The 27,497-nt window shown below is 44.2% G+C and overlaps 1 protein-coding gene across 1 annotated transcript; it reads right to left on the reverse strand.

Annotated features, from left to right (window-relative positions):
- Positions 1-423: 423 nt before the first annotated feature.
- Positions 424-21,143, reverse strand: LOC129694143 (di-N-acetylchitobiase-like). Its single transcript, XM_055630861.1, has 5 exons — positions 19,289-21,143; positions 17,250-17,388; positions 6,773-6,981; positions 2,596-2,723; positions 424-475 (listed from the first exon to the last, which is right to left on the reverse strand). The coding sequence occupies exons 1-5, from the start codon at positions 19,430-19,432 to the stop codon at positions 424-426; spliced, it is 672 nt and encodes a 223-aa protein (XP_055486836.1). The 5' UTR covers positions 19,433-21,143.
- Between the last annotated feature and the right edge of the window lie 6,354 nt (positions 21,144-27,497).

Below are 27,497 nucleotides of genomic sequence, written 5' to 3' on the forward strand. Positions count from 1 at the left end.
TTCGACGTGACAGCTTTAGTCTGCAGGTCCCGACGGAGGCCGGTGTAGCAGCTCTATTATCTTGGAAGGGGTAAGTTGGAACAAAGAGGGAGAGGGGATGACAAGAGCGAAAGGGGGGTGGGTGTGTGGATCACCCTTGCTGCACTCTAATGGTTGGAGAGTTAGCTTGCACTGCCGCGTAAGGGTGGAAGTGGGAAGAACATGCTTGTGGGTCGGTCCGGGGAGATGCGAGTGCGCGGCTTCGGTTCCCGGAGTCCCGTGCCCCGTCTCCGTCTGGCGCCGAGGCCTAATGGTCGGGAGTGGGGCGGCATCAGAGCGTTCAGCAACGGCAGCAGCCGGCGAGACCCAACTCTGCACCGACGCTGTATCGGCGGCGGCGTCGCAGCAGCACGGCAGTAGAGACCCTACTGCGGCCCCGAGCTTTTAGCGGGCGGCGGGGCAGCAGCGGCGGCTGAGAGCCGAATCGGCCCGGGGGCTGCAGCTCAAGCAAAAAAGAAAGCAGGCGGGCAGCGGACACCCGACCTGTCGGCAACGAAAGCTGTAGCGGCGGCAGCAGCAGCAGCAGTCGCGGAGACCGACCTCGGCGGCCCTGGAGCTGTGGCGGCGGCAGCAGCAGCGGCAGGGGAGACCCGACTCGGCCCCAGAGCTGTGGCGGCGGCAGCAGCAGCAGCGGTAGCGGGAGACCCGACTCGCGCCCCGAAGCTGTGGCGGAGGCGGACGACACCCTGACGCTCGGACCTGAAGTCTGTGGCGGGGGGGGCTGCGGCAGTGGTGACCCCGCTCAGCCCTGGAGCTGTTGTGGCGGCAATGGCAGTGGCTGCAGCAGCCGGCAAGCAGCGGGGGTAGCGGAGACCACCGACTCAGGCGCCGAAGCTGTGGCGGAGGTAGCGGCAGCAGGAAGACCCGACTCGGCCCTGGAAGCGGTGTGGCCGGGCGGACAGCAGCAGCGGAGACCCGACTTGGTCTTGGAGCTGTGGCGGCGGGGCGGCAGAGGCAGCAGCAGCGGGTTAGCGGAGACCCACTTCGGCCCCGAAGCTGTGGCAGAGGCGGGGCGGACACTGACTCGGCCCCGAAGCTGTGGCGGGGGCGGGGTGGGGCGGCGGGCAGTGGTGACCCCTGCTCTCGTCCGGGAGCTGTGGCAGCGGCTGCACAACAGCGGCAGCAGCGGTAGCGGAGACACCGACTCTGCGCCGAAGCTGTGGGGGGCGGAGGTAGCGGCAGCGGAGACCCGACTCGGCCTCGGAGCTGTGGCGGAGGCAGCGACCACCCGCTGAGTTTGAACCGTCGCCTCGGCGCAGAGGGAGAACAAAGAGGGAAGCGACAGAGACTTTAAGTTTTGCCTTCCACCACAGTGAGGAGGTGTTTGGTGTGAACTCACTGTGGTGGATTTTAAATTTGTGTTGATTGTGTGTTTTGTCATTTTTTAAATTATATGTATGACTGCAGGAAACAAAATTCCGTTCAGACCGAAAGGTCTGAATGACAATAAACGAATCTAATCTAATCTATCTAATCTAATCTAATCTAATCTAATCTAATCTATGACCAATGGTGTGCCTCAGGGTTCGGTGCTTGGCCCGTTATGGTTAATCATGTACATAAATGATTTGGATGAGAACATACATGGCAAGATTAGCAAATTTGCAGATGATACAAAAGTGGTTTTGCAGATCGTGAAGATTGTTGTGAAAAATCGCAGCAGGATCTTGATCGGTTTGGCAAGTGGGCAGGGTTGATGGAATTTAATACAGAGAAATGTGAAGTGTTGCATTTTGGGAAGTTTAGCATTTACCTACACAGTGAATGGTAGGATTCTGTGGAGTGTGTTGTAGAGCGGGGGGGTCTGGAAGATAGGGGCATAGTTCATTGAAGGTAGAATCGCAGGTAGACAAGGTGGTCAAGATGGTAGATTGCTCATAATAGGCGAATCGAGGACCAAAGCGCATAGATGAAGGGGAAAAAGATGTAATAGGAATTTGAGGGGTAATGTTTTCACACAAATGGTGGTGGGTGTATAGAACGAGCTGCCAGAGAGGTAGTTGTGGCAGGGCCTATCCCTACATTTAAGAAAACAGTTAGAAAGGTACATGGATAGGACAGGTTTGGAGGGATATGGGCCAGACACAGGCAGATGGGACGTGTAGCTGGCACATGTTGGTCAGTGTGGGCATGTTGGACCAAAAGCCCTGTTTCCACACTGTTTACATGGCCTAATTTAATTAAGGAGCAAATTCTCATTGAAAGTGGGTGAGGACAGACAAAACCACCAATCCCTTCTCCAGAAAGTAATCAACAGACCGTTTACGTAGCCACAATCAAATAAGAAGCAAAATGTCATTGAGAATGTTGAGGAAAGACAAAACCAATACTAAACCTCAGAAAAACGCTTGCAAGTGTAGTCATAACCAGACCATGGAACGCCCATCACAAGCTTCCTGGAGTCAACGCCCAGTTTGATGTAGTCGGTGAGAACCTGAAAGGACAGATTGGTGAGTTTGGGTCCCAGTTATTTCAGTGATACGCGGCCAATTATGTGTTGTCTAACATACCTGTTAACACATTGTGGTAGGAGGAGCTTGTTGTTTGCAACACAACCTTCCCGCATATCGTTTGGGAATGTTAAAGGATTCAACAAAGAACAAGTCACTCATGTGTGAGATCGCCAAAAAATCAAAGCATCTTTTACTCTTGCATTTCGGAGTCCACGGCACATTAAAGGATATCTAAAGAGACCAAGAGTAATAAGAAACCTATTTAAATCTTGTTATTTACATTGGCTCCCACCATCATTATGTTTCTTTTATATGAACTCCCCTTTTCAATAATGAGTTATGAAGAGGCTTTAATAAATACAGAGTGGATGCAAGAGATGCAGATCTGAAAATCCGCCAAAGGCCCCAACTGCGCACCACGTGAGTACAGGGCCCACTGCTCACGTGAGGGGAGACAGTGTCATTTTCCGTCCCTGCTGTGTCACCAGCATCATTTTCAATTTTGCCACTGCTCACGGGCCTCCGTGGGCTAGGCCGGCAAGTGGTGGCGCTGTTTCAAGTTAATTTAAGTTTTAAATGTCAATAACTTCTAAAATATAACTTCAATCTGAACATCACAGGACAATGGTGAGTAAGGTGGGCTAAAAATTGTAGTGCTATCTTGTGCAGTTTTAGCGGAGTTTTGGGAACACACACACACATATATACAAACAAATAAATGGCAGTTTTAGTGATATACCAGACCAAGTGGGACCCGTTGGGCCCAGTTCCCCAACACAATATTCCACCTCTCACCAGTTCCCCCAACGTAAACCGTTCCCACAAAGCAATATTCCACCACTCACCAATAATATCAACTACGCAGGCGCGGATGACCGGTTCACATTGTGGCATAGAAAGTATTACTGTGCAGGCACGGCTGACGGGCATGACAAGTGGAAAAGGGATTTATTAAAGTTAAAAAGGTGAATAACTCTTAAAGTATAACAACAATTTAAACGTTAAAAATGCGATTTATTCAGTTCAGTTCTTGTTGCATCTCTTACTATCCTCTGTTTTTTGTGTAATTTCTCGTCGATCCTCGACCCCACGTTTGGGGGCGTGGTCTGCATTCCCCACAGACAGACGCCCCCCGGAGCCAATCACACCATCATCCCTCTCAAAAAAAAATCTGGGATATTTTGTCGTAAATGAAACCTCTCCTCTATTCCACCCCTCTCAATGAAAACCCACACGTGGAGGTGTGAAATGGGGACATTTCCCATTTACCCCAAACACATTTTTTTTGTAAATGAAACTCTGACCTGTTCCACCGCACCGCAATGAAAAACGTCCTTCAAAAATGTAAAGAAGTGAATCTGACACACTTGTAAACTTTACTTAACTCTTTAATAAACACACAGATTAAACATGATCCAGCACTAACTGCACGCAGTCTGTCACCGTGCTGGAGAGAGCAAGAGATAGAGGAGAGTGTTATTAGACTAAGGCGTGGTTATTATACTTGAGCTAACTTATTGGGCATGCAAAAACCATCTAGTCTTGTTTTAAAAAAAAATTAGATTAAAGATCCCAGATTAGCTGCTAAATGATATTACATTGTGATGTACCCATTCCTCCCCACGCAACCTGTTCCCCCAACGCAATATTCTACCACTCACCCATAGTTAGATTTATTCAGTTCAGTTATTTTTTGGTGCCTCTCTTGCTCCTCTTTATTTTGTGTTCACACACACACATAGAAACAAAACAAGATTTTTAATAGTATACTAGACCAAGTGCAGACCACTTTGGGTCTGCTCCCCCCAATGCAGCCGTTCCCTACCCGTAGCCCCCACGGGAGATGTGGTCCTCCCACTCAGGCCGCTCAGTATTCAGCAGTGCGGCTGTTTTTAAATGGCGTCTTGGGGGCGAGTTGCGGGCGCCAGCAGCCGTTAGGGTTGCTGGCCAGCAGGAGGCGACAAAATGAGTGAGTGGGGGTGGGGTGGGAGAAGGATTTTATTAAAAATGTGTACATAAACACGACAAAATTTAATCAGGAGTGGATACTTGGAATGAAAAGTGAAATCTCTACTGAAATGGAAAAAAATTCTGGGCGTTTTGTGGTTTTGGTGTTGGGCGTAGCAACGAATCAAAGGCTGGCACCTACAGGCTGGCAACCACAAGTCAGGCTGAAACACAGCCAGCAGCAGCAGCCAGCCAACCACAGCCACAGAGTTTAATATATATAGATAGATGGATATACTAGACCAACTGGGACGCATGGGGTTCCTGTGACATGGGAGGCCTGGTCCCCCAACGCAACCTGTTCCCCCAACGCACTATTCCACTACTCACCCATAGCCCCCACGGGATGTCTGGTGCCCCAACAAAACCCGTTCCCCAACTCAATATTCCACCACTCACCGGTTCCCAACGTAATATTTGACCACTCACCAAAGCCCTCATGGTAGGCCTGGTCTGCCAATGCAACCCATTCCCACAATGACATATTCAACCACTCACCCATAGCCCCCAACAGCGCAGGAACTGCTCATTTCACCTTATTCACCCTCCCTTATTTTAACCTAAAAATATTTCAGTGTACTGTGACTTTAAGAAAAATGCATTTGCACCTGCTAGAGCTAGCAGGACTCTGTGTGCTTGGATAGCAACAATGCTGCAAACAGGGCTACAATCCTATTGTTAAGCACAGGGAGGCCATTTAAAAAAATCAAATTGGGGTTTTGTAAATTTAAGGTGAGGGGGGGGGGGTTGGGGAAGGGGGTGTATGGGCTCAGCGGCACCCGGCCCTGGCTCCGACCGCACTCACTGCCTCCAAGACCCGCCTCCGGACTCACACAGCGGCTCCCTTCCCCGGTACCTGTCGTACTCAATGGCTCCCAGCCCTGGCTGCACACATTCGCTGCCAGCTCGTCGTGGTGCTCGTCGCCATCGCTCGCGAACACAGCCTCCGCCCGCGAACATAGCCCCCGCCCGCTAACACAGCCCCTGCCCACACTCTGCTCACTCTGCTTAATCAGCTTTATTCTCGCCACCGGTGATTGCCAGTGGGTGCCGGAAGGGCGTCATCATCCTGGCGAATAACAGACCAATAACTTTTGCAATATTTCACTGGTTGGAATAAAAATTGATGCACTTGCAGCACACGAGAATGGCGAGCAACGTGCCAAAAAATCGTAGCGGTATCGAGTACTGTTTGTGCGCAAATTTAAAAACAAAGCAAACCGGAAGAGGACAAGATGAGAGTTTAATAGGTATATAACAAAGATTATAGAGCAGAGCAAGAAAGGCCACTCCTCCGAAATCCAATGGACTGACGTGTAGTACGTAATGCAACGTCACGGCCGCCATTTGTTTATGCCAAACACGACATCTTTGGTAGCGGGGACGGACTCCACAGTTATACAATCTGCTCTTACATCAGGTCGCAGGAAATAGCTAAGATACTAGAGGCTCCTCTAGTATCTTTGGGGGAAGAGGACGTTTCCTCCACTCCTGAGTTGATCCAGGACTGATTCGAGGTCCCCCCGATACCAGATGAAGACGGCCGGCGGGAAAGCCTCAAGCGTCTGCCCACGGTCGGCGCTCCCGAGGGAGGCAGCGGGCAATGCTCCTCTAGTATCTTTGGTGTAATCCGTTCCAAAGATTGATCCGCTCTATCATCTTTGGGGTAATCAATGTTGTAGGGAACATTGTTTTATATAGCATCGATCACTTCACATATTTAGTTAATATTATTGTAAATTTTATTAATATTATTGTAAATTGCCGCTCAATAAAATGGCGTCATGTCATACCCATGTCCTACTATGCTTTTTTCACAGAGTGGCACATCTTGCACTGCTCTATAATCTTTGGTATATACTAGACCAAGTGGGACCCATCAGGTCCCATCCCCTCAACGTGCGGGTGCAGTGGGGGGGGGGGGGGGGGGGGGGTGGCCTGTGGTGTCACACACACATTAACCACCCCTCACGCACACACTAATCATCCCTTCCCACACACTAACCACCCCCCCATGATATTATATTAATATATTCATTCGCTCCTTTTACCCCATCCCCGCCCTATCCATTCATGCATAGACCCCAACTCACAGGCACAATATCTATTGTGCTGCTCCAAGTAAGAATCTCATTGGGACATACGACAATAAAACACTCTTGACCATGGACTTGAAAGGAAACTACTGCAAAGAACCAACAGGTCTGTTTTTTTTTAATAAAGTGTGTTCCCATTATGTTGGAATTTAAGGCTTGAATTATTGGTTATTTTACCTGAGATCCTGGTAGTTCTTGGTGGAAATAGGCTATAAGTTGAGAAATCAGCTGGGTCAAATCGTTGTAATAATCAGATCCATGTGTAAGCGCTTCCTTCAGATTCAAATTGATTCCATCCATAAATACTGAATGTATAAAGTCTCCCATCAATTGAATCCAGTTTTTCCATTCACCTTTGTTTTTCAATACGTCCAGCTTGAAATCCTCTAGAGAAGGATTAAGAAAAACATAGTTTAGATAGCATTAGGAAATTAATTATTGCAGAATTAACATAGAGCCATGTAGTTGAACAGCTTTGAAGCAGTCCTTTCGGTACATCTTTCATTAAGGGGGGAGGATATCATTGAAACCTTCCGGATAATGGCGGCCAAGGTAGAATGTTGTGGAGTAGATGTTTCCAATAATAGGAGAATCGAGAGGACCAGAGGGCACCAATCAGAATAAAAAGGAGATGAGGAGGTATTTCTTTAATCAGACAGTGATGAATCTGTGGAATTCATCACCATACACAACTGTGGAGGCCAATACAAATCCAGGGCAAAAATCAAAAAGGGCAACTTTTCAACATAATTGTATAAGGGGTAAGAGTGTTGTAAAAACAAGCCTGAAGGCTTTGTGTCTCAATGCAGGGAGCATTCGTAATAAGGTGGATGAGTTGAATGTGCAGATAGCTATTAATGACTAAGATATAGTTGGGATTACGGAGACATGGCTCCAGGGTGACCAAGGCTGGGAGCTGAACATCCAGGGATATTCAATATTCAGGGATTGATAGTAAGGAAAAGGAGGTGGGGTAGCGTTGCTGATTAGAAAGGAGATTAACGCAATAGAAGGGAAGGACATTAGCTTGGAGGATGTGGAATCGATATGGGTAGAGCTGTGAAACACTAAGTGGCAGAGGACGCTAGTGGGAGTAGTGTACAGGCCACCTAACAGTAGTAGTGGAGTTGGGGATGGCATCAAACAGGAAATTAGAAATGCGTGCAACAAAGGTAAAACAGTTATAATGGGTGACTTCAATCTACATATAGATTGGGTGAATCAAATTGGAAAGGGTGCAGAGGAAGTGGATTTCTTGGAATGTATGCGGGATAGTTTTCTAAACCAACATGTAGGGGAACCAACGAGAGAGCAGGCTATTCTAGACTGGGTATTGAATAATGAGGAAGGGTTAGTTAGCAGTCTTGTTGTGCGTGGCCCCTTGGGCAAGAGTGACCATAATATGGTTGAGTTCTTCATCAGGATGGAGAGTGACATTATTAATTCAGAAACAAGGATCCTGAACTTAAAGAAAGGTAACTTTGAGGGTATGAGACGTGAATTAGCCAAGATAGACTGGCAATTGATTCTTAAAGGGTTGACGGTGGATATGCAATGGAAGGCATTTAAAGACTGCATGGATGAACTACAACAATTGTTCATCCCAGTTTGGCAAAAGAATAAATCAGGGAGGGTAGTGTATCCATGCATAACAAGGGAAATCAGGGATAGTATCAAAACAAAATATGAAGCATACAAATTAGCCAGAAAAAGCAGCCTACCAGAGGACTGGGAGAAATTCAGAGTCCAGCAGAGGAGGACACAGGGTTTAATTAGGAAAGGGAAAATATATTATGAAAGAAAACTGGCAGGGAACATAAAAACTGACTACAAAAGTTTTTATAGATATGTGAAGAGGGTGGTGAAAATTGCCCAACGCATCACCGGTTCCACGCTCCCCTCCATTGAGTCTGTCCAAAGCAAGCGCTGTCTGCGGAGGGCGCTCAGCATCGCCAAGGACTGCTCTCACCCTAACCATGGACTGTTTACCCTCCTACCATCCGGGAGGCGCTACAGGTCTCTCCGTTGCCAAACCAGCAGGTCGTGGAACAGCTTCTTTCCAGCGGCTGTCACTCTACTAAACAAACGTACCTTGGTGACTGCCAATCACCCCCCCACGGACACTTATTATTTTTTTTTAAAATTCAAATCGTTTGCTATGTCGCTCTTCAAGGGAGATGCTAAATGCATTTTGTTGTCTCTGTACTGTACACTGACAATGACAATTAAACTTGAATCTGAATCTGAATCTGAATCTGAAGAGAAAAAGATTAGGTAAAACAAATGTAGGTCCTTTGCAGTCAGAAACAGGTGAATTGGTCATGGGGAACAAAGACATGGCAGACCAATTGAATAACTACTTTGGTTCCTTCTTTACTAAGGAAGACATAAGTAATCTGCCGGAAAATAGCAGGGTACCTGGGGTCAAATGAGGTGGAGGAACTGAGTGAAATCCAGGTTAGCCGGGAAGTGGTGTTAGGTAAATTGAATGGATTAAAGACCGATAAATCCCCAGGGCCAGATAGGCTGCATCCCAGAGTACTTAAGGAAGTAGCCCCATAAAAAGTGGATGCATTAGTGATAATTTTTCAAAACTCTTTAGATTCTGGAGTGGATCCTGAGGATTGGAAGGTAGCTAATGTAACCCTACTTTTTTAAAAAGGGAGGGAGAGAGAAAACTGGGAATTACAGACCAGTTAGTCTAACATCGGTAGTGGGGAAACTGCTAGAATCAGATATTAAAGATGGGACAGCAGCACATTTGGAAAGTGGTGAAATCATTGGACAAAGTCAGCATGTATTTATGAAAGGTAAATCATGTCTGACGAATCTTATAGAATTTTTCGAGGATGTAATCAGTAGAGTGGATACGGGAGAACCAGTGGATGTGTTATATCTGGACTTTCAGAAGGCTTTCGACAAGGTCCCACATAAGAGATTAGTATACAAACTTAAAGCACACGGTATTGGGGGTTCAGTATTGATGTGGATAGAGAACTGGCTGGCAGACAGGAAGCAAAGGGTAGGAGTAAACGGGTAATTTTCACAATGGCAGGCAGTGACTAGTGGGGTACCCCAAGGCTCAGTGCTGGGACCCCAGCTATTTACATTTTTACATCTCCAAGTTTGCGGATGACACGGAGCTGGGGGGCAGTGTTAGCTGTGAGGAGGATGCTAGGAGGCTGCAAGGTGATTGGATAGGCTGGGTGAGTGGGCAAATGCATGGCAGATGCAGTATAATGTGGATAAATGTGAGGTTATCTACTTTGGTAGCAAAAACAGGAAAGTAGACTATTATCTGAATGGTGGCAATTAGGAAAAGGGGAGATGCAATGAGACCTGGGTGTCATGGTACACGTCATTAAAAGTAGTCATGCAGGTGCAGCAGGCAGTGAAGAAAGCGAATGGTATGTTAGCATTCATAGCAAAAGGATTTGAGTATAGGTGCAGGGAGGTTCTACTGCAGTCGTACAGGGTCTTGGTGTCCTAATCTGAGGAAAGACATTCTTGCCATAGAGGGAGTACAGAGAAGGTTCACCAGACTGATTTCTGGGATGTTAGGACTTTCATATGAAGAAAGACTGGATAGACTCATAGAAGATTGAGGAGGGATCTTAAAGAAACTTACAAAATTCTTAAGCGGTTGGACAGGCTAGATGCAGGAAGATTGTTCCCGATGTTGGGAAGTCCAGAACAAGGGGTCACTGTTTTAGGATAAGGGGGAAATCTTTTAGGACCGAGATGAGGAACATTTTTCACACAGAGAGTGGTGAATCTCTGGAATTCTCTGCCACAGAATGTGGTTGAGGCCTGTTCATTGGCTATTTTTAAGAGGGAGTTAGATGTGGCCCTTGTGGCTAAAGGGATCATGGAGAGAAGGCAGGCACATGATACTGAGTTGGATGATCAGCCTCTTCCCCCTCTCTGCTCCCTCGCACTCTGCTCCCCTCCCTCTCTGCCGCCCCTCCCTCTCAGCCCCACCACTGTCTCTGCCCCCCCTCAGTATCTGCACTCCCATCTCTGCCCCCCCTGCCCCCATCCCCTTCTCTCTGCCCCCGACCCCTCCCTCTCTGCCCCTCCCTCCATATCTGCCCCCTCCCTCTAGAGAGTGGTGAGTATTGGGACCTACGAGTTAGTGGTGGAGTATTGCATTCGGGAACCAGCCCTCCCTTGTGACGACGCGTGCCCCCCCACCGTTCAAACTCTACCCCCCCTCCCTCTCCCTCTCTACTCCCCTCCCTCTTCCTCTTGATTAGTTAGGAGCTATGCATGGGTGGATAGGGTGGGGGCCGGGGTAAATGGAACATATGAATAATATTAATAAAATATCTAGGGGGGGTTAGTGTGTGTGTGGGGGGGGGGGGGGGCTTTATTGCGTGAGGGGTGGTTAGTGCGTGTGACGATGCAGGCCAACCCTCCCGCAACCGCTTGTTGAGGGAATGGGACCCAACTTGGTCTATTATCCTTCTAAACCTTTCCTATGCTCAATAAGTTTATAATCAGCCTCCTACGCTCCCAGCCTATCCAGCCTGTCCCAATAATTTAAGCCTGCAAACCCAGGTAACATCCTGGTGAATCTCTTTTGCAGCCTTTTCAACTTACCAACTTAGACCATTCTATAGATACTAAGCCAGTTACAGTGTTTCTGTAGGGAAGATTGGTGTTGTGTAGAAATTGCTCTGTTTTGTGCTCACAATTGGGATATCATAACTGAGCAAATCTATTAGTTGCCACATTATATTTCTGTCTGCCTGCCTTCAGCCTGAAATGACAATGGGCAGTCCTACTCCTCAATTAAATTATCTCTCCTGCAGCTACATTCATTTAGTTTTCATTACTCCTTATTCCTTTCCATAATTTAACAAACTTCAGCCAACCACAGTACATAAAACATAGAATAGTACAACACAGGAACAGGCTTTTCGGCCAACCATGGACCTGGATGGGCCTAAAGATGTGGCTCCACGATTGGCCATCTCGAGGCCTACAGATAAGATCGTCCAGGAGGACAATCATATACCCATATCCATGTTCTGCAGAGATGCTGCCTGACCCATTGAGTTACTCCAGCTCTTTGTAATAGACACAAAATGATGAAGTAACTCAGCGGGTCAGGCAGCATCTCTGGAGAAAAGGAATAGGTGGCGTTTAGTGTAAACCTTCATCTGCAGTTCATTCTTACACACTTTGGCCAACTGTGAGATTTTTTGGTAAACCAGCATCTGTTGCCCCTTGTGTCTAAGTAATAAAACTTGCTGAGCTACCCACAAATTCTGCACCTCTGTTAATTTTTTTAAATTTTTTTATTTTAATTTTAATATTTTTATTAGAAGTACAATAAAGTACAGTAATACACATCACATATATCTTATTACATTTGTTGTACCACTTCATTTTTTAAGCTTTAAGAAAGATAGAAATAAAAGAAGTAAGGAAAGTGAAAAAGAGTCGTGAAGGTGCAGGAAAGTGTTGGGAAAAGAAAGCCCCTTAGAAAAGAAGTTAGAGAAGGAAGTAAAGAAAGGAAATAGACCCTGGAAAAAAAAAAAAAAAAGAGAAACAATCGCTCTATTATAACACAAAACTCCGCAAAAAAGGATATACCAACCGTATTTTTTACCCCCCCCCCCCCCCCCCTTACCAGATCCTAGCGCCATTTATTTTTTAAATTACTATTGCACCTTATGCTTGTAGTAGTTCCATAAATGCAGACCACGTCTTTTGGAAGTGCCTGCTAGGAGGAGTCTCATCTCTTCCAGGTGTAATGTTTCGAACATGTTTGAAATCCACATTTTTATTGTTGGTATAGGAGCATTTTTCCAGAATTTGAGTATAAGCTTTTTTCCCATTATTAGCCCGTAATTAAGTAGGTTCTTTCGAAACACGTTTAGTTCGGGGCTACCTTCCGTTATTCCAAAAATAATCCATTCTGCTTTTGGTACAAGTTTTATTTTAAATAATTTTGTGAAGATTTCAAATATTTCGTTCCAGAATTTTTGGAATATATTATACAAAATTATACAAAAAACAAAAGAGTGCGCTATGGTAACTTCTTGAGACTGGCATTTGTCACAAATGGGTGAGACATTGGGGAAACGTTTATTTATTTTGGTTTATGAATAGTATAGTCTATGTAATGTTTTGAATTGAATTAGAGTATGTCGTACGTTGATCGAGCATTTATCCCAGCTCTCGTTTGAAATTTTTATAGCTAGTTCTTGTTCCCAGTCTCTTCTAATACCATCAGTTGTAGGTATTTCTATATTTAAAATAGTGTTGTATAAGTATGATATTAGGTTTGCTGATTCAGCCTTTGTCTTCATTGCTTCATCCAGTAAGTCTGGAGGCATGTTCTGATAGTCTTTTGTGTATTTTTTCAGATAGTCATGGTTTTGAAGATATTTAAAATATTGATTTATTTCTCAAATTATATTTCAGTTGTAATTATTGAAATGATAATAATTTTCCAAATTCATACAAGTCTCCGAGCATTTTGATTCCCATTCTTTCCCATTGTGTAAATGATTTATCTATAATTGAAGGTTTAAACGACGGATTATTGACTATTGGCATTAAAAGAGATGGATTTCTTAATTTTAGATTCTGCTTTATTTGTTTCCAAGTTCTAATTGTGCTATGTATAATTGGATTTTTGTTGTAATTTTTATTATTCAGATTCATTGGTGAGAGGAGAGTCGCTCCTGTATTACACGGAGAGCAGTCCTCTCTCTCCATTACAATCCAGTCCACCTGCTGGGCAGAGTTGTCCAGCAGGTGAATCATATTTTTAATATTTACTGCCCAATTATATTACATAAAGTTAGGGAGCGCTAGACCACCCATCTCTTTTGGTTTACTAAGGTGTGTTCTTTGTATTGTGTGGGATTTATAATCCCATACAAAATTTGTAATGTCTGAGTCCAATTTTTTGAAAAACTTTTTTGGAAGATATATAGGTATTGATTGAAATAAATATAGGATTTGTGGTAAAAAGATAATTTTTATAGCATTTATTCGACCTATTAAAGACATCGGGAGTGTTTTCCAGAATTTGATTAGATTATTTAGTTTCTTAAGTAAGGGACTATAATTGACGTTAAACATAGCGTGATAGTTTGTGTAATTTCAATTCCCAAATATTTGAATTTTTCTGTGGCTATTTTAAAGGGGAATTTTAAGAGATGTGTTGAGTCTTTCGGTTTTATCGACATAATTTCACTTTTGTTCCAGTTAATTCTGTATCCTGAGAAAGATCCATAGTCCTCAATTAGATTTAATATGTTTGGTATACTGATTTGCGGTTTTGTGATGTACATCGTCTGCATATAAAGATATTATGTTATTTGAATATTTTGTATTATAACCGTAAATATCCGGGTGTGTTCTGATTTTTTTCAGCTAAAGGTTCAATTACCAGAGCAAATAACAGCGGTGATAATGAACATCCTTGTCTATTGCCCCTTGATAATTGGAATTTCGTAGATAGTATATTATTAGTTAATATTCTAGCCGTAGGTTTGTTATATAATAATTTAATCCATGCAATGAAGTTCTCTCACATTTGAAATTTTTGCAATACTTTAATCATATAATCCCATTCTACTTGATCAAACACTTTTTCTGCATCCAATGAAATGATAGATAACTCTTGTTCTTGAGGTTTGTGTGAATGCATTATGTTAAGCAGACGTCTCATGTTATTAAATGAGTGTCTCTTAGGTATAGATCCCATTTGATCCTCGTTTATTAATTTACTAACATATTTACTTAGTCTTCTAGCTAGTGTTTTCGCTAATATTTTTTGATCCGTATTTAACAAAGCAATAGCTCTATATGAGCCTGGTTCTTCTATATCTTTATCTTTTTTTAAGTATCAATGTAATCGTTTCAGGTAAGATTTAACCTGAAAGGCTAGTGTTTCAGGTAAGATTTTTTCTTTAAAAGCATATGTATACATTTTCTGTAAACGTGGTGTAACTATATCGTAAAAACATTTATAAAATTCATGACTGAATCCGTCTGGTCCTGGTGTTTTTCCATTCTTTAGTGTGTTTATTGTGTCTCTATTTCCTTAGATGTAATTTGTGCTCCCAGTTCATCTTGTTCCTTCAATTCTAGTTTTGGAAGGTTACAATTGTCCAGGAATTCTGAAACTTTATTATTGTCTATTAGCGAGGGAAAAGAGAAATCTTTCACTAATCCGGACGTATCTTATAAATATGCCCAAGAGATTTGGCAGAAATAGAGGATTAATGAAGGCAGTGGGACGGTATGGACAAATTCTTTCCTTTTATTAGTTCACAGAGAACACCCAAAGATAAGGGAAGAAACACCATTTTCAAAAAGTTTAAAATGGAAGAGCATCTCCACGTGCGCTGGTCTAGACACCTTATCTCCTTCGGACGCTTTGGAATTTAACTCAAGGACATTCTTTGTTCAAAATGAAGGAAAGACTGATAAACAACGGAGAGACGAACAGGAGAGCCGAATGTGGAACACATCACAAGGACAAATGGCGGTTTAAGATCTTAAAATAGTTTTACAAAATATAGAGAATTAACTATAATTAACAATACTAATATAGAAATAGAAATGGAAACTAACTTGAACTATATAATGGGCAAAATGTAATAATGCGTTATAAATGACCATCCCGTATATAGAGCGAGACCGTTAAGCAGGGATAAAGAAATAATAAATAACAAATTTTAGAACTAACGTAGATAATATTGAAAGTTTAAGTGCTGTGTATTTCGTGTGGGGAAGGGAGGAGACTCAGGCACCTGGCATAGTTCCAGGAGCCTGATTCTGGTTAACCCTTTCAGTCGACAGCTTACTATTATCAAAGGTATAACTAACTATAAATAATTAGTAGATAAAAGTGTTAGATATATAATTTGATAAGTCTTATGAAATATATATATAGTGGAATTGGGTGAAATATAACTGATTTTGAAATGGTACCGCCCTCCTAGGTTAAGAGTAATAAAGGGAGCGGAGCTAATGTATAGCATCAACATCGGAAGTCGAATAGATGTTGAATCCCACAGACATGTGGGACACTGACTACAGTGTCAAATACCACAGACACTGTAATTTTACTTGTTCAATTTTTTTTAAATCACAATATGTCACAACTATGTGTTTTTTTTTCAAGGACAATTGCAAAAGGGATCTACCAAAGGAAGTCAGTAATATAAATGCCCCCCAAATATCCAGACTCCTGAGGTATGGATGCACCATAATAAATAAGGGTATTAAAATCAGCGAAAATGCAAGATGATAAACAAAAGAAAATGGGAGGAATCACACTTTGTAGCTGGAATACAAGGGGTATTAATGAAGCAATTAAAAGGGGCAAGATACTAGCTCAGTTGAAATCATACAACACAGACATTACTTTTCTACAAGAAACGCATCTTAAACACCAAGATCAGATGAGATTGAGGGCGAATTGGATAGGCCAAACATATCACTCTTCACATACTTCGAAATCCAGAGGCACCGCAATTATTATTCGCAAAGGAATACCATTTAAATCAAAGAACATTATATCAGATAAGGAAGGGAGCTATCTTATAGTTACAGGAGAGATTCATGCCACGTCAATCACGTTGGTAAATATATATGCGCCCAATTTTGATAATCCTCAATTTTTCAATAAAATCCTGAATACAATCGCAGAATTTAACTACCGAAATGTTATAATTGGAGGAGACTTCAACTGTGTTTTAGACCTGTACTTAGATAAATCGATGTAAAAACAAAGAGGTAATATGAAATCTAAAACTAGTGAACTCTTAAATACATATATAAAAAATACAAATATAGCAGACGTCTGGAGGATCGCGAATCCGACTGGAAGGGAATACTCGTTTTATTCAATGGTACACAAAACATATTCACGTATAGATTATTTTCTAGTGGATACAAAACTAATCACTTATACTATGAACCCTAAATATCACACCAATACGATTTCAGATCACTCCCCGCTAACTTCCGTTTTAAAATTAGAAGAAATGTCTACGAACAAATCGTTCTGGAGGTTTAACTCGCAAATTCTAAAAGACCCACAAGGGAGTATATATCTAAAAAAACAGATGGACCTATTTTTTGAGACAAACGATACACCAGATATATCGCCCACCTTACTATGGGAATCCTTCAAAGCATTTATTAGAGGAGTCATTATCTCATATCAAGCCTTTCAAAACAAAAAGAATAAGAACGAACAAAGACAATTAGAAGAACAAATCAGACAACTAGATATAGATAATGCTAAAGATCCAACTATGGATCATAATATATCATGAAACATAATAAAATTTTAATACTGAAATTTAAACTAAATAAATTATTGTCAGAGAAAGTTATAAGACTATTCCAAATTACAAAACAAGAACATTTCGAATTTGGGGATAAACCCCATAATTTTTTAGCACGCCAACTGAAAAAGCAGGAAAAAGATCATGCAATTCTAAAGATTAAATCTGATAGAGGGGAATTATTAACACTACCTAATGATATCAATAAAAGATTTGCTCAATTTTACCAGAATTTATACACATCCAAAGCACCTCTGTTAATTGACCCTTAGATCTTTTGAAAGTAATTTTCAAATATTCATTTGGTTTTCTGTGGTAAAATACGTTACCATTCAAGACAACACGAACATTTCTTGCATGGGCAGCACAGAATATTTCAATGTCAGCATAATCCTTGACTGCAATTGTTGTAATCTTCGACCAATCATATTGATTCCAGTTATCATCATCGCCATGAATGGTAAAGAGCTAGAATTAAAATGAAACCATTATTTAAAGCAGGGGTCAGAAACCCGGTTCTGCCTAGGGGCCGGGTCCCGTGTCTGTGAGTGGTTGGAGGGCCACATCTATCGCCATAGTTAATAAACTTTGACATATTTATATATTTAACAAATATTGTCTTGTTTTAAAACAACCCTCAAGAATCTTAAGATCAACTCTGCATTTATTGTGCAAAAACAGCGATTTAATTTAACACAACCATTTAACATAAGCATCGACTACAGTGGAATCAACATTGCAAAAACAACGATTTAATAACAACCAACACAATTTACCATAAACATCCACTACAGTGGAATCAACATACCTCACTGTGACGACTGCCTGTCCAGAACCAGGTGCCACAGTTTAAGAATAAGGAGGAAGCCATTTAGAAAGGAGATGAGGAAACACTTTTTCTCACAAAGAGTGGTGAGTCTGTGGAATTCTCTGCCTCAGAGGGCAGTGGAGGCAGGTTCGCTGGATGCTTTCAAGAGAGAGCTAGATAGGGCTCTTAAAATAGCGGAGTCAGGGGGATATGGGGAGATGGCAGGAACGGGGTACTGATTGGGGATGATCAGCCATGATCACATTGAATGGCGGTGCTGGCTCGAAGGGCCAAATGGCCTACTCCTGCACCTATTGTCTAGTGTCTACATTGTCTATTGTTTGGCCTGCCTGAAAGCACTAATTTTGGCCCAGATGCCCCCAATTAGCCGATAAACCAGTCCCTTTTGCCCAAAATGCCTGTAGTAGCCCAGGAGGTGCATTTTGGCCCAAAAGGCCCGTGCCAGGACAGGAAAAGTCCAGAAAAAGTGCCTAAGATTTCACTTTTTATTTTTATTTTTTAAAGAGCCCCTTTGGTCCATCAGGCCTGTACTAGCCCAGGAGCCCCTTCGGCCCATCAGTAAGTTTTCCCTCTGCAAGTATTAAACCCCACCCCAGTATTTTTCTCATTCCCTTCATTTGCTCCCTGTGAGATCCAGGCCAGGATAGACTTTCCTGCTTCATTGCTGTGATCTGCAGAAAAAGATGAAAAATGTCTAAAACTGATTCTCCACCCTCTCCCCCTTCTCTCTAACAGAGTCTCTTACCTGTTTTGGGCAGACTTTCTGGCAGTGTCTGAGCTGCCAGCCCACCAGGCCTGAGTGACTGAGCTGCCAGCCTACCAGGCCTGAGTGACTCAGCTGCCAGCCCACCAGGCCTGAGTGACTCAGCTGCCAGCCCTAGAACCCATTCGGCCCTCAATGTCCATACTAGCCTTCTGGAAATCAGTCTCTTCAGCACACAACACCCATACTAGCGCACCGGAAAGCACCCCCCCCCCCCCCCACCTTCCCCACTGGCCAGCAATATTAGAATTGATGGAGATGTGGAATATTGTGGGCAGCCCTCCCATGTGAACATGGGACACAATGGGTCGCACTTAGTCTAGTTTCCTTTATAATTTGTCCCTCTCACCTATAAACTGTGTCTAGTCATTGACATTTCCATCCAGGATAAAAATGTTCTGACTGTATATCCAATCTCAGCCTCTCGTAATTTTATACGCTTCTATCGGTTTTTCCTGCAACCTCTGATGCTCCAGAGGAAACAATCCAAGCCTGTCCAATCCCTAATCCAGCTAGCATTCTGGTAAGCTCCCCATCCTTCCGCTAATGGGGGGCAACCAGAACTACACAGAATACTCCACATGTGGTCCAACCAAAGTCCTATATAGCTGCATCGCAATTTCCTGACTCACAGTCAGAATTAGGTGAGAGGACCAGTGCGACAGGAGAAGCTCACCAAATCCTCCCATTCCAGAGATACTGCCCGTCACATTTCAAGAGACAGAAAGGTAAATGCAACAATTTCCACATGTAAACTCAGTAACCTCATAACTCACCTCCACTTGGACTTCATGACTTGCAGCGATGGGTTTGCACATAGCTAAATCATCACACCCACATTCAAGGGAACGAATGGTTAAAATGTGGACGCACAGTGTGTTTATGGCCAAGCTCAGCGCCAATTCCAAATTCCACCTCATCCTCTTTGCCTGAACTCTGGCAGAAATGCAGCAACTGGTGGTGTATTTATGATAACCCACTGAGGATATCTCTTCTGACGGCTTTCTATCTTTCACTCTCTCTCCGCATGTGGCAACAATTAAATATTGACGTAAAGTTCACGCGATCAAATGTAACTTTGTAGGAACAATAATTTTTTCTCCTAGAAAGGACACAGAGTGCCCAAGTGACACAAAGTAACTCAGCGGGTCAGGCAGCATCCCTGGAGAAAATGGATGTTATGATGTTTCAGACTGAAGAAGGGTCTCGACTGGAAACATCACCTATCCAAATTCTCCAGTGGTGCTGCCTGTTACTCCATTACTTTGTGTCCTTTTGTGTATTAAAACCAACATCTGCAATCCATTGTTTCTAGATTTCCTCTTCTCATCCACAGCACCGCCTGTTACATTAAACCCCTTCCCTCACACAATTGGGAAACATTTTTCCCAAAGCTGTGATTTGCTTTTCAACCCCTCGACATAGACCGATGCAATAATTATCAATGACCAATAAACATAGAGTCATAGAGTGATACAGTGTAGGAACAGGCTCTTCGGCAAAACTCGCCCACATCGGTCAGCAATGTCCCAGCTACACTAGTCCCACCTGCCTGTGCTTGGTCCATATCCCTCCAAACCTGTCCTATCCATGTACCTGTCTAAATGTTTCTGAAACTATGGGACAGTCCCAGCCTCAACTATCTCCTCTGGCAACTCATTCCACACACCCACTACCCTTTGTGTGAAAAGGTTACCCCTCTGAAACCTATTAAATCTTTTCCCCTTCACTTTGAACCTACGTCCTATGTTCTTCGATTCCCCTACTCTGTGCAAGATACTCTACCCAATCTATTCCTCCCATTATTTTGTGTATATCTATAAGATCTCCCCTCATCCTCCTGCGCCCCATGGAATAGAGACCTAGCCTACTCAACCTCTCCCTATAGCTCACACCTTCTAGTCCTGGGCAATATCCTCGTAAATCTTTTCTGAACCCATTCAAGCTTGACAATATATTTTCTATAATATGGTGCCCAGAACTGAACTCACCAACGTCTTATACAACTGCAACATGACCTCCCAACTTCTATACTCTATATTCTGACTGATGAAGGCCAAAGTGCCAAAAGCCGTTTTGACCACCATAACTACTTGCTACTCGACTTTCGTGGAACCATGCACCTGTACTCCTAGATCGCTCTGCTCTGCAACACAACCCAGAGACCTACCATTTACTGTGTAGGTCGTGCCCTTGTTCGACATCTCAAAATTCAACACTTCACACTTCTCCAGTCTGAGAAGCAACTCTCCACCATTACCCTCTGCTTCCTTCCATGAAGCCAATATGCTATCCATTCAGCTATCACTCCTTGGATCCAATGCGATCTAATCTTCCAGAACAGCCTACCATGCGGAACCTCGTTGAACGCATTACTTGCAGTCCATGTACACAATGTCTACAGCTCTGCCCTCATCAACCTTTTTGGTCACGTCATCAAAAAAATCATTCAGTGACACGACCTCACACGTACAAAACCATGCTGACTATCTCAAATCAGCTCTTTCTCATCCAAATGCCTGTTTCTCCTATCCCTCAGAATACTCTCCAGTAACTTACCAACTACAGATGTTAAGTTCACCGACCTATAGTTCCCAGCATTTTCCCTGCAGCCCGTCCTGAAAAGAGGTACAATATTTCCCACTCTCCAGTCTTCCAGTACCTCTCCTGTATTTAAGGACGACTCGGAAATTTCAACCAGGGCTCCCACAATTTCCTCTCTCGTTTTACACAATGTCCTCGAATATATCAGATCAGGCACTGGAAATTTGTCTACCTTCAAACACGACAGTACCTTCAGTACTTCTTTGACAGTAACCCTGACTGCTCTCAAGACACTGCCAGTGACTGCTCCAATTCCCTCCATCCTACTGTCCTCAGTAAATACAGAGGAGAAATACTTGTTAAGGAGCTTGCCCATCTCCTGTGGCTCCACACAGAGGTGACCACTTTGATTCCTGAGAGGTCCCACTCTCTCTCTAGTTATCCTTTTCCCCCATGCATTTATCAATTATTTTGGGATTGTTCTTAATGCAACCTGCCAGAGCTCTCTCCTGGCCCCATTTTGCCCTTCTGATTTCAGCTTTTAGTTTACTCCTCAAGGGCCTGTCCCACTGTACGAGGTAATTCAAGAGTTCTCCTGAGTTTCCCCTGATTCGAACTTGGAGAATTACGGTAATAGCCGCTCGTAGGTACTCAGGGCTCTCGTGGACATTTTTCAATATTTTGAAAAAACTTCATGAGCTTACCGCGTTTCCCGAGTACCTACCGTTAAGGTTACATGCCGCTAAGAGACGTCCCGAGCACCGACGTACCCACTACGTTCATTCTACGTACTTACCACGAGTTTGATTTTTTTTAAACTCGGGAGAGCTTATAGGTAAATTCGTATAGTGGGACAGGCCCTTTAGTTCCCGAAACTCCTCCAGGGATGCACTTGATCTCAGCTGGTTATACCTGTCCCATGAATCCTGCTTGTTTTTGACTAACGTCTGAAGCATCTGGATTAATTAAAATATACCAAATAGTAGAAATTATATATTTTTCAGGTCAGCCAGCAAGCGTTAGATCTGCGCATTCAACTACTTATAATTTAATCAAAAGACAGAGGGATATATGTTCATGTCCGCTGACAACACAAAACTGATGTCCAAGTGAGCTGTGAGTAACAAACAGAATTTGCAAAGATATGTGGATAGGTTATGCAAGAAAGTGCGGATGGGGCAATCTGAAGGAAACAAAGTGCCGGAGGAACTGAGCTGGTCAGGGAACATCTGTGGGTGGAATCTTTTGTGATCAGGACCCTTCTCCATCTGGGTCTAATCAAGAGTTTTGCTCTGAAATGCGGTCTGTCCATTCCCTACACAGATGCTGCCAGACCCGCTGAGTTCCTACATCACTTTAAGTTTTGTGTATGGATAGATTATGCGATGCAAAAAGTGCTGTTGAGCCAAAACCAAGGAGGCTGACGTCAGGCGACGCAGTGGTGGTTGGAGACTCCATTGTGAGAGGTATGGACAGGGGTTTCTGCGGCAACAGACGGGATTCGAGGATGGTGTGCTGCCTCCCAGATGCCAGGATCCAGGATGTCACGGAGAGAAAATCCTCAAGGGCGAAGGTGAACAGCCGGAAGTTGTAGTACATGTTAGCACAAACGATGTCGGAAAGATGGGGGATGAATATTCTCAAAGTCAAGTCAAGTTTATTTGTCACATACACATATGAGACGTGCAGTGAAATGAAAGTGGCAATGCTCGCGGACTTTTGTGCAAAAAGCCAAACAACCAAACAAACTATAAACACAATCATAACACACATATACCTTTACATAATAAATAATGGAAGGAAAAACGTTCAGTAGAGGTAGTCCCTGGTGAGATAGGCGTTTACAGTCCGAATGGCCTCTGGGAAGAAACTCCTTGTCAACCTCTCTGTTCTCACCGCATGGCAACGGAGCGGGAGGAGCTGTGGTGGCGCTCTGCTGTGACCCGACCCCCGGAGATTCGGAGGCTTACCACAGGTCTGGCAGACTGTGACACCGGGAGCCCGCGGGTCCCTGCTGGGAGACCGCTTTTCGAGACTTCTGCAACGGCGACTTCACCCGCCCGACTCGCGGGGTCGAGGAGTACCTGGAGCGGGGCCTTACATCATCGCCCGGCGCAGCTTCAACGGCTGTGGGACTTTGCTAGAGCCTGCTGGGGGCTCCAACAACAAGACCCCGAGCATGGCCTTGCATCGCCCGGCGTGGCTTTAATGGCGATGGGACAATTGCCATCGCCCACCGGGGGCTTTGACTCTGACATCGGGAGAGGAATGGGGAGTGCAGGGGAGAGATATGTTTTTTTGCCTTCCATCACAGCGAGGAGGAGATGCGCTGTGATGGATGTCTGTGTAAATTGTGTTGTGTCTTGGGTCTTTTTTTTCATGTGTGCATGACTGTAGAAACAACATTTGATTTGAGCCTCTATGAGGTTCAAGTGACAAATAAATTGTATTGTGTATTGTGTATTGTGGCTCGAACTTCTCCGTGGAATGTCACCTTGTCGTGGTGGAGAAGCTAGTGCGGACCCGAGATCCTGAGAGCGATGCCGTCTGGAGCTATGCTCCTGATAGGGCCACCCATTGCGGTAAGGTCGAGGTGGAGGTCTCTGTTGAGCAATCCAACCAAGACCTTAATGGTGGAACAGGCGGAGGACGATGGCTGACCTTAGTGGAGCGTCACAACGGCTAAGAAGGCGGATGAAGGCTGCAGCAGAGAAAGGTCTCCGGTCGTTTTGGACACCATGCCATTGAATCCTGACCCAGATCTGTCAAGGGCTGTGGGTGGTTGTGCACCAGTCTCCCCTAATTAAATAACGTCACGTGCAGGCGTCCTCCACATAGGGAATAGCACCCTGCAGTCACCCATTGTCAGCCATGACCGAAGCGGGCCTAAGAAAAAGAAGCTGGTTCGAAGGGCTGAATGGCCTACTCCTGCACCTATTTGCTATGTAAATACAAACTTCCCTCCTGCAATAGATAAGAGAATGATTGGCTACTCAGTATACAGAATTAAAAAAACCCATTTGAATAAGTCCCACTTATGAGGAAAATTGTGCATAATTGAACATCTGGGACCAAAGGTTTTGTACGCAGTGGGTCAGGCAGCATCTTTGGAGAACATGGGTAGGTGATGTTTCGGGTCAAGATTGTTCTTCAGACACCAGCATCGGGTCTACAGTTTCTATGCTGTACTGTTCCGTGTTCTGTATTGACGAATGTGCCGTCCAGACAGATGTGGTGAACCGTTTTCAGCATTGTGTGGACCTAACCTTGTCTTCTATCTGTGTAACTCTCCCTGGTTTTACGACAGGATGGTAAAACCTACCACCAGGTCTGGTATGACGATCCAGAGAGCATTTCAATTAAGTCAACTTTCTTGAAGAGCCTCAAACTCAGTGGCATTGATGTCATGACGTGGACCACAGTAGAACCTCCAGGGCAACGTTACACACTGAGGAAATGCCCTCTGTCCTCCATGAAGCCCTCTGTCCTCCATGAAGATCATCCTGTGCTCAAAACATTTAATCTCTGTATAATCTATCGGGGGGGGGGGGGGGGGGGGGGGGGGGGGGGGAGGGGGATGGGAGAGAGCAGTGTTGTGTTGGGGGTATGGAAGAGACCCTGGTGCGAGCCTCATCTATGGGAGGAGGAGGGGGAACCCCCATTTTCTGAAAGATGAGGACATTTCAGATGCCCTGGTGTGGAACACCTCATCTTGGGAGCAGATGCGGCGTAGACGGAGGAATTGGGAGTAGGGGATGGAGTCATTACAGGAAGCAGGGTGGGAAGAAGTGTAGTCCAGATAGCCATGGGAGTCAGTAGGTTTATAGTGGATGTCAGTCAGAGGTCTATCACCCGTGATGGAGATAGTGAGGTCAAGGAATGGTAGGGAAGTGTCGGAAATGGTCCAGGTGTATTTGAGTGCCAGTACATTGTGTTTTGAACAAAGATTACTGACCAGCATAAAAAGACCCTTGAGCCTCCACGCCTCGCTCTCTCTGCAAGTTTATCTCATTTTGTAATTGCAATGAAGGAAGTTTAATTTGAAACATGGACTCATAAGATAACTCACTCATTCCTGGGATTATTCTTGTAACCTTCCTCTGGCCCCTCTCCAGGGCCAGCATGTACATCCTCAGATATTTTGCCCAAAATTGCTCACAATACACCCAATGCAGCCTAACCTGCTCCTTTTGGACAATTGGACAATTCAAGCTTGTTCAACATTTTTTTAAACTAATACCTGCTAATCCTGGCAGCACCCTGGAAAAGCTCTTGTGCATCCTCCCCAAAGGTTTCACATCCTTCTGGTAATGAGGCGACCAGAACTGTATGTTATAATTTTATGCTCGAATCTGGAGCAAAAATCAAATTGCTGGAGGAACTCAGCAGTTCAGGCAGCATCTGTGGAGATAAATGCACTATTTATGATGAAGGGTCCTGATATGACATGTTGCTGGGCCATTTCTCCCCAGAGATGCTGCCTAACCTGCTAAGTTCCTCGAGCAAATGTACTTTTTTCCCTTCATTATTACATTCCTTTTAGGTTCAACATGTTCTTCGCCTATTTTCTGAACATAGTAATGTTCAAATGTAAGCGCACTACTACATCTTTCCTTCTCCACATTTGGAGTCGTAGAGAATCACTGAGTAATTCAGCACAAAAACAGGCCCTTCGGCCCAACTTGACCGTGGCAACCAAGGTGCCCCATCTGCACTAGTCCAACCTGTCTGCATTAGGCCCATATTCTTCTAAACCTTTCCTATCCCAGTACCTGTCCAAATATTGATATCGTACCTTGCTCAACCACCTCCTCGTAGCTGGCTCCAGATACCCGCAACCCTCTGTGGAAAAGTTGCCCCTCAGCTTCCTACTAAATCATTTCCCTCTCATCTTCAACCAATATCCTCTGGTTCTTGATTCCCCTACTTTAGGTAAAAGACTGTGCAGCTGCCATAACTATCCCCCTCATGATCATTATATACCTCAGATAGACGACTAATGTTGGAGTAACTCAGTGTATCAGCCAGCATCACGAGAGAAAAGGAATAGATGAAATATTGGCTGGAAACCCTTCTTCAGACTGAGACTCGGGAGAGAAAAACTAGAGGGATGAAAAGAACAAATCAAAGCCAGGAATGGTGATAAAGGAATGGTGGAGCCCACAATGGTCCATTGTTGGCTCTGGAAAAGGAGCTAACAAGTAGATGCAAACAGTGATACTAAGCAGGAAGACAATGAAACTTGCAACACAACTGAGAAGGGAGAGGGATGGAGAGAGAGAGGAAATACAAGGGTTATTTGAAATCAATATTCGTACTGCTGAGTTGGCCCTCCAATTCCCCTCTCCCCTGACTCAGTCTCACTCAGCCAGACCCGCTGAGTTACTCCAGCATATTGTGTCTATCTTCAGTGTAAACCAACATCTGCAGTTCCTTCCTGCACATCTTATGTAGGAACATCTTATGTAGGAAGAAACCGGAGCACCTGCAGAAAACCCACCCGCTCACAGGCAGAATGTGGAAAGTCCACCCAGCAGCACCTGAGGTCAGGATCGAATCCACATCTGTGGAGCTGTTTTGCAGCAGCTACTCACTGCCCCACTTTTATTTTTACATCTGCCTTTCATCAGCTAGAATTATGTTTGAATAGATAAAATGGCAGTTCTTGAGAACAGATGCATCTCAACTCATTTTAAAATCTTATTTGTTAGTTCACTCTACAAGGTATAACTAAAGCTTGGCATTCAGTGAAAACAATACATTGGCATTTCACTCAAGGAGAGCAGTGAGCATTCGACATTTCCTCGGTTTGCACAACAGCTAGTTCATTAGAAGTGTAGTTCAGAAAGTTTCCAGACCAAATGCTGATGCCTCGAAGTTTAAATTTCTTCATGTACGTTGATCTCATTGAGATACTCTCAGGATCATTGTACCAGACCTCGTGATATCCCCTATCGAGCTGGGAAAAACATGTTCTGAACAACTTAAATAACTTTAAATGTGTACATGTTTGCTGGAGCTTGGAGTTTACCTGGACTGGTCCAGATATGCTGAGGCCCTGTACAAGAAAGGACAAGAGTCGGCTGTTCTTTTTGAGAAGGCTCTGTTCCTTCAACATCTGCAGTAAGATGCTGCAGATGTTCTATCAATCGGTGGTGGCCAGTGCCATCTTCTTTGCTGTCTTGTAGTGGCAGCAGGGTGAAAGCCACGGACGCCAACAGGGTTAACAAGCTCATCAGGAAGGCTGGCCCTGTCCTGGTTGCGGTGTTGGATTCATGGGAGGTGGTCTTGGAGGGGAGGATGTTCCTCCAACAGCGGAGCATCTTGGACAATACAGCTCACCCCCTCCACTGGTCAAGCTGAGGAATAGCTTCAGCAACAGACTGGTTCTGACAAGATGCAGACAGAACGCCACAGGAGATCCTTTTTCCCCTTTGGCTA

The sequence above is a fragment of the Leucoraja erinacea genome, unplaced genomic scaffold (genome assembly GCF_028641065.1).
Source record: "Leucoraja erinacea ecotype New England unplaced genomic scaffold, Leri_hhj_1 Leri_555S, whole genome shotgun sequence".
Lineage (NCBI taxonomy): Eukaryota > Metazoa > Chordata > Chondrichthyes > Rajiformes > Rajidae > Leucoraja > Leucoraja erinaceus.